Here is a 14,561-nt window from a genome sequence, read left to right on the forward strand (position 1 = left end):
TTAGGTCAAGGTTGACCTGGGTGACCCGACTCGAGTTGACCCGACTCGAGGTATATTTTGATGTTTGACAAGAATAGAGAAGAGAAGTTATAGTTTGATGTTTGACAAGAATAGGAACTTGGGGAATTGTGGGTGCAACCATTGGTCAAGGTTGACCTGGTTGACCTGACTTGAGTTGACCTGATTCGGGAAAAGTCCAAGTATGGAGACTTGGCACGGAAAAGTCCAAGCAGGGAGCTTGGCACGGAAAAGTCGAAGCAGGGAGCTTGGCACGGGAAAAGTCCAAGTATGGAGACTTGGCACGGAAAAGTCCAAGCAGGGAGCTTGGCACGGGGAAAAGTCCAAGTATGGAGACTTGGCACGGAAAAGTCCAAGCAGGGAGCTTGGCACGGGGGAAAAGTCTAAGTATGGAAGCTTGGCATGGGAAGTTAGAGAGGGCTTGGTAGCTTGTTCTCTGGACCGGACGAAGTTGGAGAGGGCTCAGTAGCTCGTTCTCTGGACCGGACGTGGAAGTCGGAGAGGGCTCGGTAGCTCGTTCTCCGGACTAGGTCAGAGAGGGCTCGGTAGCTCGTTCTTTGGACCGGATGTGGAAGTCGGAGAGGGCTCGGTAGCTCGTTCTCCGGACTAGGTCAAAGAGGGCTCGGTAGCTCATTCTCTAGATCAGGAAAGGCTTTAGGGTTTAAGGCTGGAAAATTGGATCGGTCTGCTGACCGATCCAGTGATACACTGTGGTTATCTGATCGGTCACCAGACCGATCAGTAACCAAACAGTAGCGTTCGGTCTTCAAAGAAAGGAGAGGGGATCAGTCTGTGGACCGATCAGCCTAGGGCCTGATCGGTCCACAGACCGATCAGGGATCGCAACCAACTCTCTGTGAGAGTTGGGATCGGTCTGGGGACCGATTAGCGTAGGGCCTAATCGGTCGGAGATCGAATATGAGGGATCGATCAGGGTGGAGCCTGATCGGTCCAGGTCTAGCCGTTGAGTCACAACAGCTAGATTTCTGTGTCTTCTTCTTCGCAGGTTCATATAAAACAAGATGTGGAGCTTTCTTGAAAAAAAAAAGAAAAAAGAAAAAGTGTGGACTTCTTCTTGCTCCTGCGATCTGAGCTTTGCTGAGCTCTTCATTCCTGAAGCTTCGTGTGAGCTTCCCTCGGCTGGGTCTCCAACTGATCAGTTGCTGCTGTGGTTGGCATCCGTGAAGTTGCTACTTCATCAACAGTCGACGAGAAGGCAAGCAAACCAGTGTTTTAACATTCATATTGTTCTTGGCTTCTTGCTGTATTTCTTGTACTCTGATCTTGCTGTTGCAAGAGAGATTGTGGCGAGGTTTCTCCACCCAGAAGGAGTTTTTATTAGCCGATTTTCCGGGGTCTCATCCACCGACGGATTGATAGGATTCGTCCACCTTACAGACACGCTGAGGAGTAGGAGTATCATCTCCGAACCTCGTTATATCATCGCGTTTGAGGTTTGATCTTCTCCATTTTCGTTTCTACTTTTTATTTCTGCTGCGCTAACTCAAATTGTAGGAAGAAACGAGAATTTGGGGTCAGCTATTCACACCCCCCCTCTCTAGCCGCGTTCGAAGGTCCTAACAAGTGGTATCAGAGCGATGTCGCTCTTTGTCGGATTAACACCCGGGGGAGCACGAGCTAGAGAATGGATCAACTTGGAGAAGACATCACGATTCCACCCTTCTACGATCGCAACGACTTCACATATTGGAAGGTAAGAATGAAGTATTTTCTTATGACTAACCTAGTAAATTGGAATTGTGTACAGGTAGGTTTTATTCCTCCGGTGGATAAAGAAGGAGAACCTCTCGAGAAGAAGAAGTGGACGAAGGAACAAATCCACCAATCCATAATCAACGACGAGGTAACGAAAATCTTTGAATTTTCATTACCTAATGATATCTTGTGTAAGATAGGTGGATACAACAATGTCAAGGAGTTGTGGAACAACTTGGCTAAGTTCCATAAGGAGAGCTCCAATTCAGGTCATGAAGAGGAGTCAAGTGAGTCAAGTAGCTCACATCATGGAGGTAAGGAATTAGAAGTTGAGGGCTACTCAACATCTAAGGAAGAAGAGGAGGAGAGTTCTTCTTCAAGACTGGAGCAAGAAGAAGAAGCCTCTACCTCCGGAAGGGATGAAGGAGAGAGCTTATATCCATCCTCAACCCTAGGTAACTCAAGCAACTTAATTTCAAGAAAATTACATATAATGTGCTTTGAGTGTAGGGAATATGGGCATTACAAAAGTAAATGTCCAAAGAGGATTAGGAAGACTCCACCGGCATCAAAAGTCAAGGAAGCCGGAGTCCCGATACGCAACGGCAAGGAGCACGTGGTGTGCTTCCAATGCAAGCAAAGGGGACATTATAGGAGTCAATGTCCAAGGGGGAGACAACCTCACAAGGACAAGAGACCAAGCACATCTATGGGGGGAGCTAAGGCAAACCCTAAGGTATCCTTTAAGGAACATTCTTGCAATTCTAATAAGACACATGCTAGTAGTTTTATTGCAATTGTCAATAATGATAAGCATGATAATCATAGAAACCGATACATGTGCTTAGGTGCCAAACATGTTAGCCTAGATAAGGACAATGCTAGAAATGCCAACCCTAGAGTTAACTCATCTAAGGTTAAGGAAAACCTAGATAGGAATCCCAAAACAACTAGACATATGCCTAGGAATACCTCAAAGAAAATTTAAAAATTAAAGCTTGAGGTATTAAAGAAGGAAAATCAAGTCTTGAGGTCAAGACTTGACACTTTAGAAAAGACTCTTAAGAATTTGGAGAAGTCAACTCTAGGGTCTAAGGGTCAAAAATCAAAGCCCAAGGACATGAGAGGTTTGGGTCACAAACCTAAGTCTCAAGTGGTCAAGCCCGCTTATCATAATGTTTCATTCGATTATGGAACAAGACCTAGGGCTAAGAAGACCATCACCAAGGTCACAAGGGGAGTCACCCCTAGAGTTGATCTTGATGAGTCCCAAATGACCAAGGCTTTAAAGCATAGGAGGGTCATTAGGAGGGTTGCTAGGGAAGTCATCCCTAGTGAATATTTAGTGAACCCAATGAGCTCAAATAGGTATTGGGTTCCTAGGAGCGTGATTCCTTCACACTAGATGATTTAGGGTGTGCCAACCTTAATTGGATAGGTAGTTAACCTACTCATGGCAAAAGGTGGCATTTTAGGAATTTTCAAGGTGTAATCAAGCCTTGAAAATGAAATTAAAAATTATTCCTAAGGTGATTAGGATGTGCCAACCACATTTGAGGAGTTTTCTAGGGTCAATCTAATTGGCACATAGTGATCTAAAAATCTTTAGTATATGATTTTATGTCTATTACACTTAGGAATATAGAATTTATGGTAAAATGATCAAAATTATCAAAAATGACAACTAAGGCTAAAATTAGGTATTTTCTATACCTTTATATGTTATTTGTCATACATTGTTTGTCATATGCCATGTCATGACATCATATTTATTTTATTATCATTTGAAATGTCATGATAATGCTTAGGTTAGTTATATGTCATGCCTTATTTAAGTTTCATACTTTATGCCATGACATCATGACATTGGCACATGTTTCCACTTATGATATTATTTTATGCCATGTCATCATCTCTTGCATTCATGATCAATTAAATTGATTTAAGGATAAAAACACAATTTGATATGGAGATCAAATTGTTATTTAGAAAATACATGAGAACTTAGCTTAAGATGACCTAAACCCATATCTCACATCAAAATTGACTTGGATGTGTTTGATACACCTTAGATGTGTGTGAGATATTAGGATTATGAGTTAGGATCAAGGTGCATAGTTCTTGTACCTAGATGAGCCTAATTCGAATTTGAGGACCATAGGGAAAACTTGTGTACAAGTCATGTACATTTAGCCCTAAAATTGTGGTCCTAAATTGAATGGTTTAAGATCATTTCAAAATTGATTTGAAAAACCTTGATAAAGCTTTTCTAGTGATAACATTCATCATTGAGCAAGTTGATACAAAGATGGATTAACCTTGAGCTATTTCAAAGTCTTTCAAACTTTGTATCAAGATTTAAAAATGGGAGTTATTTTCATAGAAAACTATTTTTCCATGATAATATATGTTATGAGGAATGTATCCTCAAAATTTTACAATTTTTGGAATTTTCTATAATTTTTTAGGGGTTTCTGAATTTCGGGAGAAAAATCAGAAATTCTTATCAGAGCATTGTGGACCGATCAGAGAAGATTCTGATCGGTCCAGGGAAGTCTAGATCGATCACTGGACCGATCCAGGGAAGTGTGGATCGGTCTGGGGACCGATCCAGTGGAGTCCTGATCGGTCTGTGACCGATCAGAGCGTGCCAAAATGTTGATTTTCGACTGTTGTCTGAAATTTCAACTATGGAAGTTGGTGTTTTAGATTTCTAAAGGGTTGAAACTCTCCAAGACATTGTTGGTGCAATGGTCAAGGAGGAGTTGACCTTTAGGGGGAGTTGACTTTTAGGGAGAGTTTTCACTCGTCAAGTTTTCTGAGGATGAGTGATATGGGATTATCACTAAGGAGAATGTTGTCTTTAGTATCAAGGGGGAAATTAAGGGTTTCAATGAAAGGTATGAGACTTTCATTAGGAAGAAACTCTTAACCTTGATTCACTCTTTTTGATATGTGTCAAAAAGGCGGAGAATGTCCAGACAATGTTCAAGGAAGAACATTGGAGATTGGGGAGAATGTTCAGATAATGTTCAAGGAAGAACATTGGAGAACTATTGGAAAACCTAAGTTAGGTTATCGGGTTAACCTAACTTGATTATGGTTTTTGTCAAACATCAAAAAGGGGGAGATTGTTGGTGCAATCTTAGGTCAAGGTTGACCTGGGTGACCCGACTCGAGTTGACCCGACTCGAGGTATATTTTGATGTTTGACAAGAATAGAGAAGAGAAGTTATAGTTTGATGTTTGACAAGAATAGGAACTTGGGGGATTGTGGGTGTAACCATTGGTCAAGGTTGACCTGGTTGACCTGACTTGAGTTGACCTGATTCGGGAAAAGTCCAAGTATGGAGACTTGGCACGGAAAAGTCGAAGCAGGGAGCTTGGCACGGGAAAAGTCCAAGTAGGGAGACTTGGCACGGAAAAGTCCAAGCAGGGAGCTTGGCACGGGAAAAGTCCAAGTATGGAGACTTGGCATGGAAAAGTCCAAGCAAGGAGCTTGGCACGGGGAAAAGTCCAAGTATGGAGACTTGGCACGGAAAAGTCCAAGCAGGGAGCTTGGCACGGGGGAAAAGTCCAAGTATGGAAGCTTGGCATGGGAAGTTAGAGAGGGCTCGGTAGCTCGTTCTCTGGACCGGACGAAGTTGGAGAGGGCTCGGTAGCTCGTTCTCTGGACTAGGTCAGAGAGGGATCGGTAGCTCGTTCTCTGGACTGGACGTGGAAGTCGGAGAGGGCTCGGTAGCTCGTTCTCCAGACTAGGTCAGAGAGGGCTCGGTAGCTCGTTCTCTGGACCGGACTTGGAAGTCGGAGAGGGCTCGGTAGCTCGTTCTCTGGACCGGACGTGGAAGTCGGAGAGGGCTCGGTAGCTCGTTCTTCGGACTAGGTCAGAGAGGGCTCGGTAGCTCGTTCTCTAGATCAGGAAAGGCTTTAGGGTTTAAGGTTGGGAAATTGGATCGGTCTACTGACCGATCCAGTGATACACTGTGGTTATCTGATCGGTCACCAGACCGATCAGTAACCAAACAGTAGCGTTCGGTCTTCAAAGAAAGGAGAGGGGATCGGTCTGTGGACCGATCAGCCTAGGGCCTGATCGGTCCACAGACTGATCAGGGATCACAACCAACTCTCTGTGAGAGTTGGGATCAGTCTGGGGACCGATCAACGTAGGGCCTGATCGGTCCCCTGACCGATCAGATCCATCCTGGACCGATCAGGGTGGAGCCTGATCGGTCCAGGTCTAGCCGTTGAGTCACAACGGCTAGATTTCTATGTCTTCTTCTTCGCAGGTTCATATAAAACAAGATGTGGAGCTTTGTTGAAAAAAAAAAAAGTGTGGACTTCTTCTTGCTCCTGCGATCTGAGCTTTGCTGAGATCTTCATTCCTGAAGCTTCGTGTGAGCTTCCCTCGGCTGGGTCTCCAACTGATCAGTTGCTGCTGTGGTTGGCATCCGTGAAGTTGCTGCTTCATCAACAGTCGACGAGAAGGCAAGCAAACCAGTGTTTTTACATTCATATTGTTCTTGGCTTCTTGTTGTATTTCTTGTACTCTGATCTTGCTGTTGCAAGAGAGATTGTGGCGAGGTTTCTCCACCCAGAAGGAGTTTTTATTAGCCGGTTTTCCGGGGTCTCATCCACCGACGGATTGATAGGATTCGTCCACCCTACGGACACGCTGAGGAGTAGGAGTATCATCTCCGAACCTCGTTATATCGTCGTGTTTGAGGTTTGATCTTCTCCATTTTCGTTTCTACTTTTTATTTCCGTTGCGCTAACTCAAATTGTAGGAAGAAACGAGAATTTGGGGTCGGCTATTCACACCCCCCCTCTCTAGCCGCGTCCGAAGGTCCTAACACCTAGGACACTCGAATGGACCTCTATACTCAACTCATTTTATATATCTAAAGATCTCAAAGTTAGTTGATTAGAAAATCTATTTTCCACCTTTGAACTTTACTAATCTAGATGTGCAACATTAAAAAAGGAATCTAATCAGAATATTGCCTTGAAGGCAAGAACGGACGATCCAAACTTAGAAGTGTCAATTGATGAAGATGAAGCGGTGTTATTAGTAAGAAATTTTAATAAGTTCATTAAAAATAATAAATTTAAGTCGCAGACAAAAAAACACTGTCGAAATAAAAGGAAGGTCGGAGCTACAACTGTAACGAAGAAGGACACATCAAGGATGACTGCCCTAAACTAAAGAAGAAGGAGAAAGACAAGGGCAACAGACTGAAGCACAAGAACTTGATAGTCACATGGGATGAATCATCATCCTCTGAGTTCAAGGTCAAAGCCTACATCGGACTAGCCGTAATGGTAGACCATCAAAAAGAAGATGAAAGCAGCTCAGAGATGAGCATCGATAAAGGAGAAGGATCATCAAAGGAAAGCTATGATGAAGGGGAGCATCAGAATACAAGATAAGGGAGGTACATACACTATCTTCCAAACAATATTTTGAAATTATCAAAATGCTTTCTAAAAACATGTGCAAATTAGAAAAAGAAAATATGAAATTGAAAAGACAATTAGTCGATGTATGTCTACTAAAATTGTTTGATAATTTGAAATTAGAAAATGAAAAATTGAAAATACAAATAGAGAAATTGAAACATAACTATGCATGTTCTAATTACTATCAAAAAACTAAGATTTAGAAATTATGGCAAAATCAACTGGTACATTAGAAATCACCAGGGATAAATCTGAAAATTTTCTAAAATTATGTACCTCCCAAATATTTAGTTTACCCAATAGGACATAATTTATTTTGGGTCTCTAAATCTTGCTTAGATAATTAAATACATTTTTTATTTACATGCTAGAAATTTAATTTATCTGATTTATTCTTGTCGATAAAATCAATTATTTTTGTTAACTTTCTCGTCAAACTTTTTGCTCAAAATTTTATCCATACAAAATGAAATATTCTCAAAATTATCTTTCGTTGAGTTTTTTTTAACAGTATTTTAAAAATTTAAAATATTTCACAAACTTATTTTTGAAAACTTTTATTTTTTATATAATAGAACATGATGATTCACTATCATTATAAAATTCTTTAATATTTTTCAAATTTTATTGGAATTATTACAAATTATTTTTGAATTTTTTTTTATAAAAGTTTAGAAGAATTTTTAGAGTTGAAAAATCTTTTTTTATGAAAATATTTATACTGATTATTTCTAAACCATGTTAACTTACTGATAATTTTTGTTAAGTACGGAAGTACCCCTAGAGAAATATTTTAAATTTCTAAAAAGTATTTTATTTCCTAAAATTTTTTTGATATGATCAAAGGGGGAGAAATATGTACAAGTTCAAGAGGAGGTAAAATTTAAAATTTTTACTTATTTGTTTGCAAGCAATTTATTATTTTTTTACTTATTTTGCAAGCAATTTGTTATCACTTTTATTTTTTTACAATGTTTACCCTAACTTGAACTTGGGTTGATGCATATCAAAAAGGAAGAGACTGTAAGTATCCCGGAGTAGTTTTAATGTGGTCAACCAAGTTCAGTTAGGTCCTGTTGTGTTTGATCCTTGTGTCTAAGTGTGCAGAAGTTTAGGAACACAAGAAGTCGAGTGGAAGACGTAGCCAGTTAGAAGGATGACACAGGAAAGTCTAGAGTTCGAATCCTGGGTGGGAAGACCTAGTGAGTAACGACACGGTCGAGGGTTATCGGTCGACGACATAAGGGGTCGCCAGTTGGGCCGCCCAAGAGACCACCAAGGGGTCGCCAAATGGGCCGCCAGTTGGACCGCCCAAGGAACCGAGGGGTCGGGTCATTACATCACTGCCTTGGATTAACAATCATCTAAATTGTAACCAAGTTAATTTTTAGCCTATTCTATTTATAGTTGTTCAATTTCTTTTGTTATAATTGTGTTACTAATTCGAGTTGGAAGATCGGGAAAGGTCAATTTTTATTTTGCAAGCAATTCACCCCCCTCTTGCCGGCCCTGCTGCTCCAACACGTTCTTCTCTAAAAAATATTGGACGCCCATTTCTCTCTATCGAAGTGCACGAATATCTATTTTCAATTGATATTGTTTAATAAATTTAGACTGCATGTATAATCTTGTCAGATGATCCCAAACCTCTTGAGTAGTCTCATACTTGACCAACTGAGCATCAATGGAGTGTGTAATAAAATTATTGATCTACGTAATAATCTTTGCATTATCGACCTCTCAAACATCCAATGACTTTGTATAATCAGTAACTTTGTTGTCCACAGGTTTAACTCACACACCTGAAACATATTCTCACATAGATTTTTCCCGTAGGAAGTTTTTCATAACATATCCCCAATACGAATATTTTTTTCCATCGAGTTGGACACTAATCGATTGAAGCGAATCATCTATACGACCAATCATGGTAATAGAACGAATAATGCTCACGAATAACCAAACAGTAAACAAAACTAAGTTGATAGAAAAATTTAAAAAAAAAACCAATCAATAGGCTTAGAATGAAAAATTGTACGAATGCATCAAACAAACCATGAAATTGTGAATGTGATTAACAATTCTTCAATCAAACTATCAAAATTTTAAAGATGAATGCTCTAATACCATATAGAAATCAAGAGAGAAGAAAATTAGGACTTACTTTATTATGTATGTTAATTATTAAAAGTTATACAATAAAATATTTATATAGTTAGATTAAATACTAAGAAAAAAAGATTAATAATAATAATAATAATATAATCTAACCAATTTAAATAAAATTTCACTATGAATCTAATTTTTTTATTTAAATATATAAAATTTTAACTCGAGCTCGATAAAAAAGGTCTAGCTGAGCTTGAGCTCTATAAAAATTTTAATAAAAAGTTTACGCTTAAAGAAGGTTAATAACTAAATGAACCAATTTGAAGGTTTGATTTTTTATACTTATTCATAATATTTCAATATATTAAATAGTTATAAAAATTGAGAGTGAGTGAATAAACAGAATATCGACTTTCTCGATCATGACAGCTGGAAAAAATACCCTCGTCAATTAATAAATTTGTTTCAATCTCTTTTTTTATTTATGTTTTTTCTTTTTGATTTATAATAATCGCCAGGGCAAGGCAGACCCGTCGCATTCCCATGCTCTCAGCGTTCCTCCGCCGCCGCCTATCTGAATCCTAAGCCTCATCTTCTCCGAGTTAACCGTCGGTCTTCGATCGGACAAAGAGAAAAGAAATAAAAGATGAAGAAAATTCCCACAAGAGCGGCGGACTTCAGCCCGGGCGTCCTCGATCTCTGGCACCGGGAACTCGGCGGCTTCACTCCCCAAGCCTTCGCCCGCCGCTTTGGCGCTTCGGAGGTCTATAATCCATTAGTCGTTTTTCGCTTCTTTTGGTTTCTGGTTGTTTTTTTTAGAAGCTGAGTACTGTGATTGCTCGTTCGATTTATGTATCTAAGAGATGGATCGGATTTTCTGTTACTCGGATTACAAGTTTTACTTGGAATGTGCAATTTAAGTTAGCAAAAACCTCTCAAATTTATTTTCAAGAATACAAAGCCTTTCTTCCACTCTCTAGGGGTTTTGGTTCTTGCATTCCATTCACATTAAATTTAGTGGTTTCCTACATTTGGAATTAGATTGATTGTGAAATTTCACTTCTGATTTGGATAGATTGAGGATTTGAGGGTGCGAGTAATCCGTGATAGTTATATCGTTCATGTTGTGCCATTTTTTATTTGTTCATTTCTATTTGATGCCAGATAATTCTTTCAATTAAAATTCAATCTCTAAATATTGCCCAATATACTTGTGCAATTTCTTTTCTATCTGAATGCTTTCTGGATTCTTGCACATAAAAGGGATTGATCAACAAGGCTGAAGAGAAAACCCTTGAATAAATTTTAAAAGGATCCATCAAGTCCCAGTGCATCCTTGAATAGTATGCCCTATAACCTGAAACATCTCAAATGCTTTTGCAATTGGAAATTTGATTATCATGAGTGCATCAAAAATGTTTTGGATATACTTGATTATGCTGGCAATGCTAAGGGATCTAGCATATTGGACATCTTAGGAAGCTGATTGTCCAAAGTATTTATGACGACCTAGTTTGAGCCTTTTGTGACATTAGTTGAGTGTGACAAATTGTTGGACAGCTCTCTCATCTAATCAGGTTCACGGCAGTGTTAGTTGAGCTGAGGACAGATCTTGATTTACTATGGTTCTGAAAACTTTTTATTATTACTTATGCTAGGTTCAAAATGCTTAGTAATTGCAAAATGAACTTTTGTGAGAGAACATGGGCACTTGTTGGAAGGGTCAGAGAGTGAAAGAATTTGTCTAGTGCAATTTATTTTGGTTGTACTTTACCCTCAAATGTCTTCTTTTTGTTGATTTGTTTTCTTTTTCTGGGGATGCTGGTGAATTTGTTATGCTGTCCTAAATATTGTAGGAGTTGGCATTTACGGAATTTGAAAATAATTAACATAACAAATATGAAAAATGCCTCAGCATAATTCAATGCAAGAGCCCCTGTCCTAGCTAAATTCCTAAAGCCTAAAACATCATGCACACTGAAATTCTAGTTTGATTTAGCTATTTTTTTTGTTACATTAGTTCTATATTGGAGGCCTGAGGTTATCAATAATAAAAGTCTCATCTGTTAATTTTTTTTGTCATGAAACACAATAATCAACACAGTCAAACTGTAGGCTAGCATTGCAAATAAAATTTCATACTTTTCTTATCATTCTCTAATTCCATTTTTTTTACTTAGTTCCTGAAAATGGTAACAGCATTACTTCAAAATTTCAAAACCAGGAATATGGGGTGAAATTCTCCGTTATGCTGACTTTTTCTTATGAACCAGTTAGAATTTAATCTGCTTAACCTATATTTTTTCTAGTTTGATCTCTTCTTTTTTTCATAGGACCTTGTTATGCGTTTCCGGATCTATAGAAAGTTAGACAATCATAGAGGCTGTGTCAACACCGTGAGCTTCAATGCAGATGGTGACATTCTCATTTCTGGGTCTGATGATCAAAAGGTGATTCTGTGGGATTGGGATGCTGGATATATCAAATTATCCTTTGATTCAGGTCATTCAAACAATGTTTTCCATGCTCGATTCATGCCGTACACAGATGATCGGACCATTGTTACATGCGCTGCAGATGGTCAGGTATAGTCGATGACAATTGCCACCATGTTGTTTATGTTCTGGACGTTTCTTTTCTTTTTCTTCATGTTCTCATCAAACAATGGTAATTTCTGTTCATGTAATTAGGTTAGACATGCTGAGATACTACAAGGTGGAAAGGTGGCTACCACATTGCTAACTAATCATGTTGGTCGAGCTCATAAGTTAGGTATTGAGCCAGGGAGCCCCCATACGTTTTATAGCTGTGGTGAAGACGGAGTAGTCCAGCATGTGGGTATCTTATCCTTTCCTCTTTCCTTTCTCATCTGAGATTTTGTGGCTTAAGTCATTAATTTCTCTATTTGTACAGATTGATTTGAGAACAAAAAATGCTACCAAGCTATTTACATGCACATTGGATGATGGTGAAGTCAATCATCTAAATGCTATTGCAATAAATCCAAGCAGCCCAAATCTATTTGCAATTGCTGGAACAGATGTCTATGCACGAGTTTATGACATTCGCAAATATAAGTCTGATGGATCAACTGATTGTGGATATCCTAGTAATATGTTTTGTCCACTTCACCTCATTGATGGTGATCATGATACTGGAATTACAGGCGTGGCATTCTCAGATCAGGGTGAGCTGCTGACATCGTACAGTGATGAGCATATATATCTTTTCACAAAAGATCATGGGCTTGGGCCACGTGCAGACAGAGTGTTTCCGGAATCTAGTTTGGATGTTGATACTGGAGTTGGACCTAGCTTGGCTTCACCTCTGTCTCAATCTGGAAATCAGATTGTACCTCAGATCTTCAAAGGACACACTAATTGTGAGACTGTGAAAGGTGTGGGTTTTTTTGGTCCAAATTGTGAGTATGTTACCAGTGGTTCAGACTGTGGGCGAGTTTTTATTTGGAGGAAGAGGGATGGGAAACTTTTACGGGCAATGAAAGGAGATAAATATGCGGTCAATTGTATTGAGGCTCATCCATGTACTCCTGTCATTGCAACTAGCGGCATTGAGAATGATGTAAAGATTTGGACACCAACTGCTCTTGAACAATCTTCACCTGTTAAATTAGAGGAGGTAAATCTTTTCTTCCATTTTCACCTATTAGACTGGGTTTACTTGGATGGAAATATGACAGGAGGGTGAGGTAGAGGGAAGATATTATCAGTGTTCATATCGATGATAGATCAATAATGTACATTTATGTGCTGTTTTGCCGCTACCTTCTCACTCCTGTCTTTCCATCCAAGTACTCAGCCTTGAACTCCATACCATGATGTTACTTTGCGTGTTCAATTTAGATAATTAGGTTATCTAGTGTTCTTTTATATTTGAGCTATGTGAAACTAAACATGCCATCGACTTAACTGACAGTAAGGTTTGTTTACCCATAGAAGCTTAAGTAAGCACATTCACACTCAAATTTGAAGCTATTGACGAGTGCTTGAACATGACTAATTTTAAACAATGATAATTTATCTATAAGCTAATTTACTTGCTGCAATTGCAATGAATAATGATAGACTGACTAATTCTTTTGCTCTTGTTTATTATGACTACTATGATGCGGTGAACTGACGATGGATTTGCTGTTGTCGACGTTGATCATGACAAACAATCATCATGACCCTTCTACAATCGTATGGTGATTCTGGAATTATCAGTTAGAGTGCAAGAACCAAAAGACTAGATTTCTTCGCTTTGCTCTTCCAGAAGATATGATAGCTCAAATCTTTGCACTTCAGAGGATGCAATCTAGGGCAGATGACAATCATGATCCAGACTTAAGGGATGCTATAATGCATCTTAGGAACAGAGATCATTCAGATGGGGATAGCGAGGATGGGGATACCTCAGCGAATCCTGGGGACTGTATAGTTAATTAATGAACCTCCTAATTGCTGCAGTTGAAATTTGTACATTAATAGAAAAAGAAAAAAAAATCTGGTTTTCAACTAAGATGCTTACAAGTGATTGTGAGTATCGACTTTCTTAATATTGGTTTATCTATACTGGTGAATAATCTTTGTATTTATTGATGCTGTCTTTCGTTATATTAGAGTATAAGGTGAAGTCATCCCCTTGATGATTCCTCTAGGGCAGTTTAGTTTTACACTTTGAAAGAGGATAAATTACGGGAAACATTTGTCGTAGTGCAACGGTCCTTTGTATGGAGGAAGTTAGATATCTAGTGAGATATTTTATATTTATTGGGGATTGATCTCAAAACCTATTAGAGTAAGCATCTAAATATGTACCAATTGTCTTTCATTGTATTGTAGCTTATGGAGATGGCAATGTGTACATTAACATAGTTTTGAAGATGAAAGTTACTTGATTAGTGTTTGCCGATACTAAATATGTGAATACTAGCATTATTTGTTGCACCACAGAAAAATTCAGATTGATACATGTTCTCGTTTCTCATCTTTTCATCTGAATTCTCATGCTGAATTTACAAATATTGACCGAATTTATATTTGCTTGAAAGCTATCCATCATTTTAAGTAGTAGGCTTGTTTCTATCGTGTAAAATATTTGCTTATAAGTAACTTTTTTTATATATAAAAAAATATTAGTGTCGAGGAAGATGCAAATTATGTCTGATCCTGTCTGAACGCTAAGTCGATGGATGTTGGGTACGTGGCGCTCTCTCAATTGATGGTGTGGATCTCTGACCGGCCGTATGGATCTCCGGA

General features: G+C 38.8%; 1 protein-coding gene across 1 annotated transcript; it reads left to right on the plus strand.

Annotated features, from left to right (window-relative positions):
- Positions 1–9,801: 9,801 nt before the first annotated feature.
- LOC122015035 (DDB1- and CUL4-associated factor 8-like) lies at positions 9,802–14,191 on the plus strand. The gene is made up of 5 exons (XM_042571672.1): positions 9,802–10,063; positions 11,634–11,885; positions 11,991–12,134; positions 12,214–12,939; positions 13,527–14,191. The coding sequence occupies exons 1-5, from the start codon at positions 9,947–9,949 to the stop codon at positions 13,746–13,748; spliced, it is 1,461 nt and encodes a 486-aa protein (XP_042427606.1). The 5' UTR covers positions 9,802–9,946; the 3' UTR covers positions 13,749–14,191.
- Positions 14,192–14,561: the final 370 nt, after the last annotated feature.

The sequence above is a fragment of the Zingiber officinale genome, chromosome 8B (assembly GCF_018446385.1).
Source record: "Zingiber officinale cultivar Zhangliang chromosome 8B, Zo_v1.1, whole genome shotgun sequence".
In the NCBI taxonomy this organism is placed as follows: domain Eukaryota; kingdom Viridiplantae; phylum Streptophyta; class Magnoliopsida; order Zingiberales; family Zingiberaceae; genus Zingiber; species Zingiber officinale.

Coding starts and splice junctions, on each gene's coding strand:
- LOC122015035 (XM_042571672.1), top strand. CDS start 9,947: ATGAAGAAAATTCCCACAAGAGCGGCGGACTTCAGCCCGGGCGTCCTC. Junction 10,064..11,633: donor GCCGCTTTGGCGCTTCGGAG/GTCTATAATCCA, acceptor TTTTTTTCATAG/GACCTTGTTATGCGTTTCCG. Junction 11,886..11,990: donor CATGCGCTGCAGATGGTCAG/GTATAGTCGATG, acceptor TCATGTAATTAG/GTTAGACATGCTGAGATACT.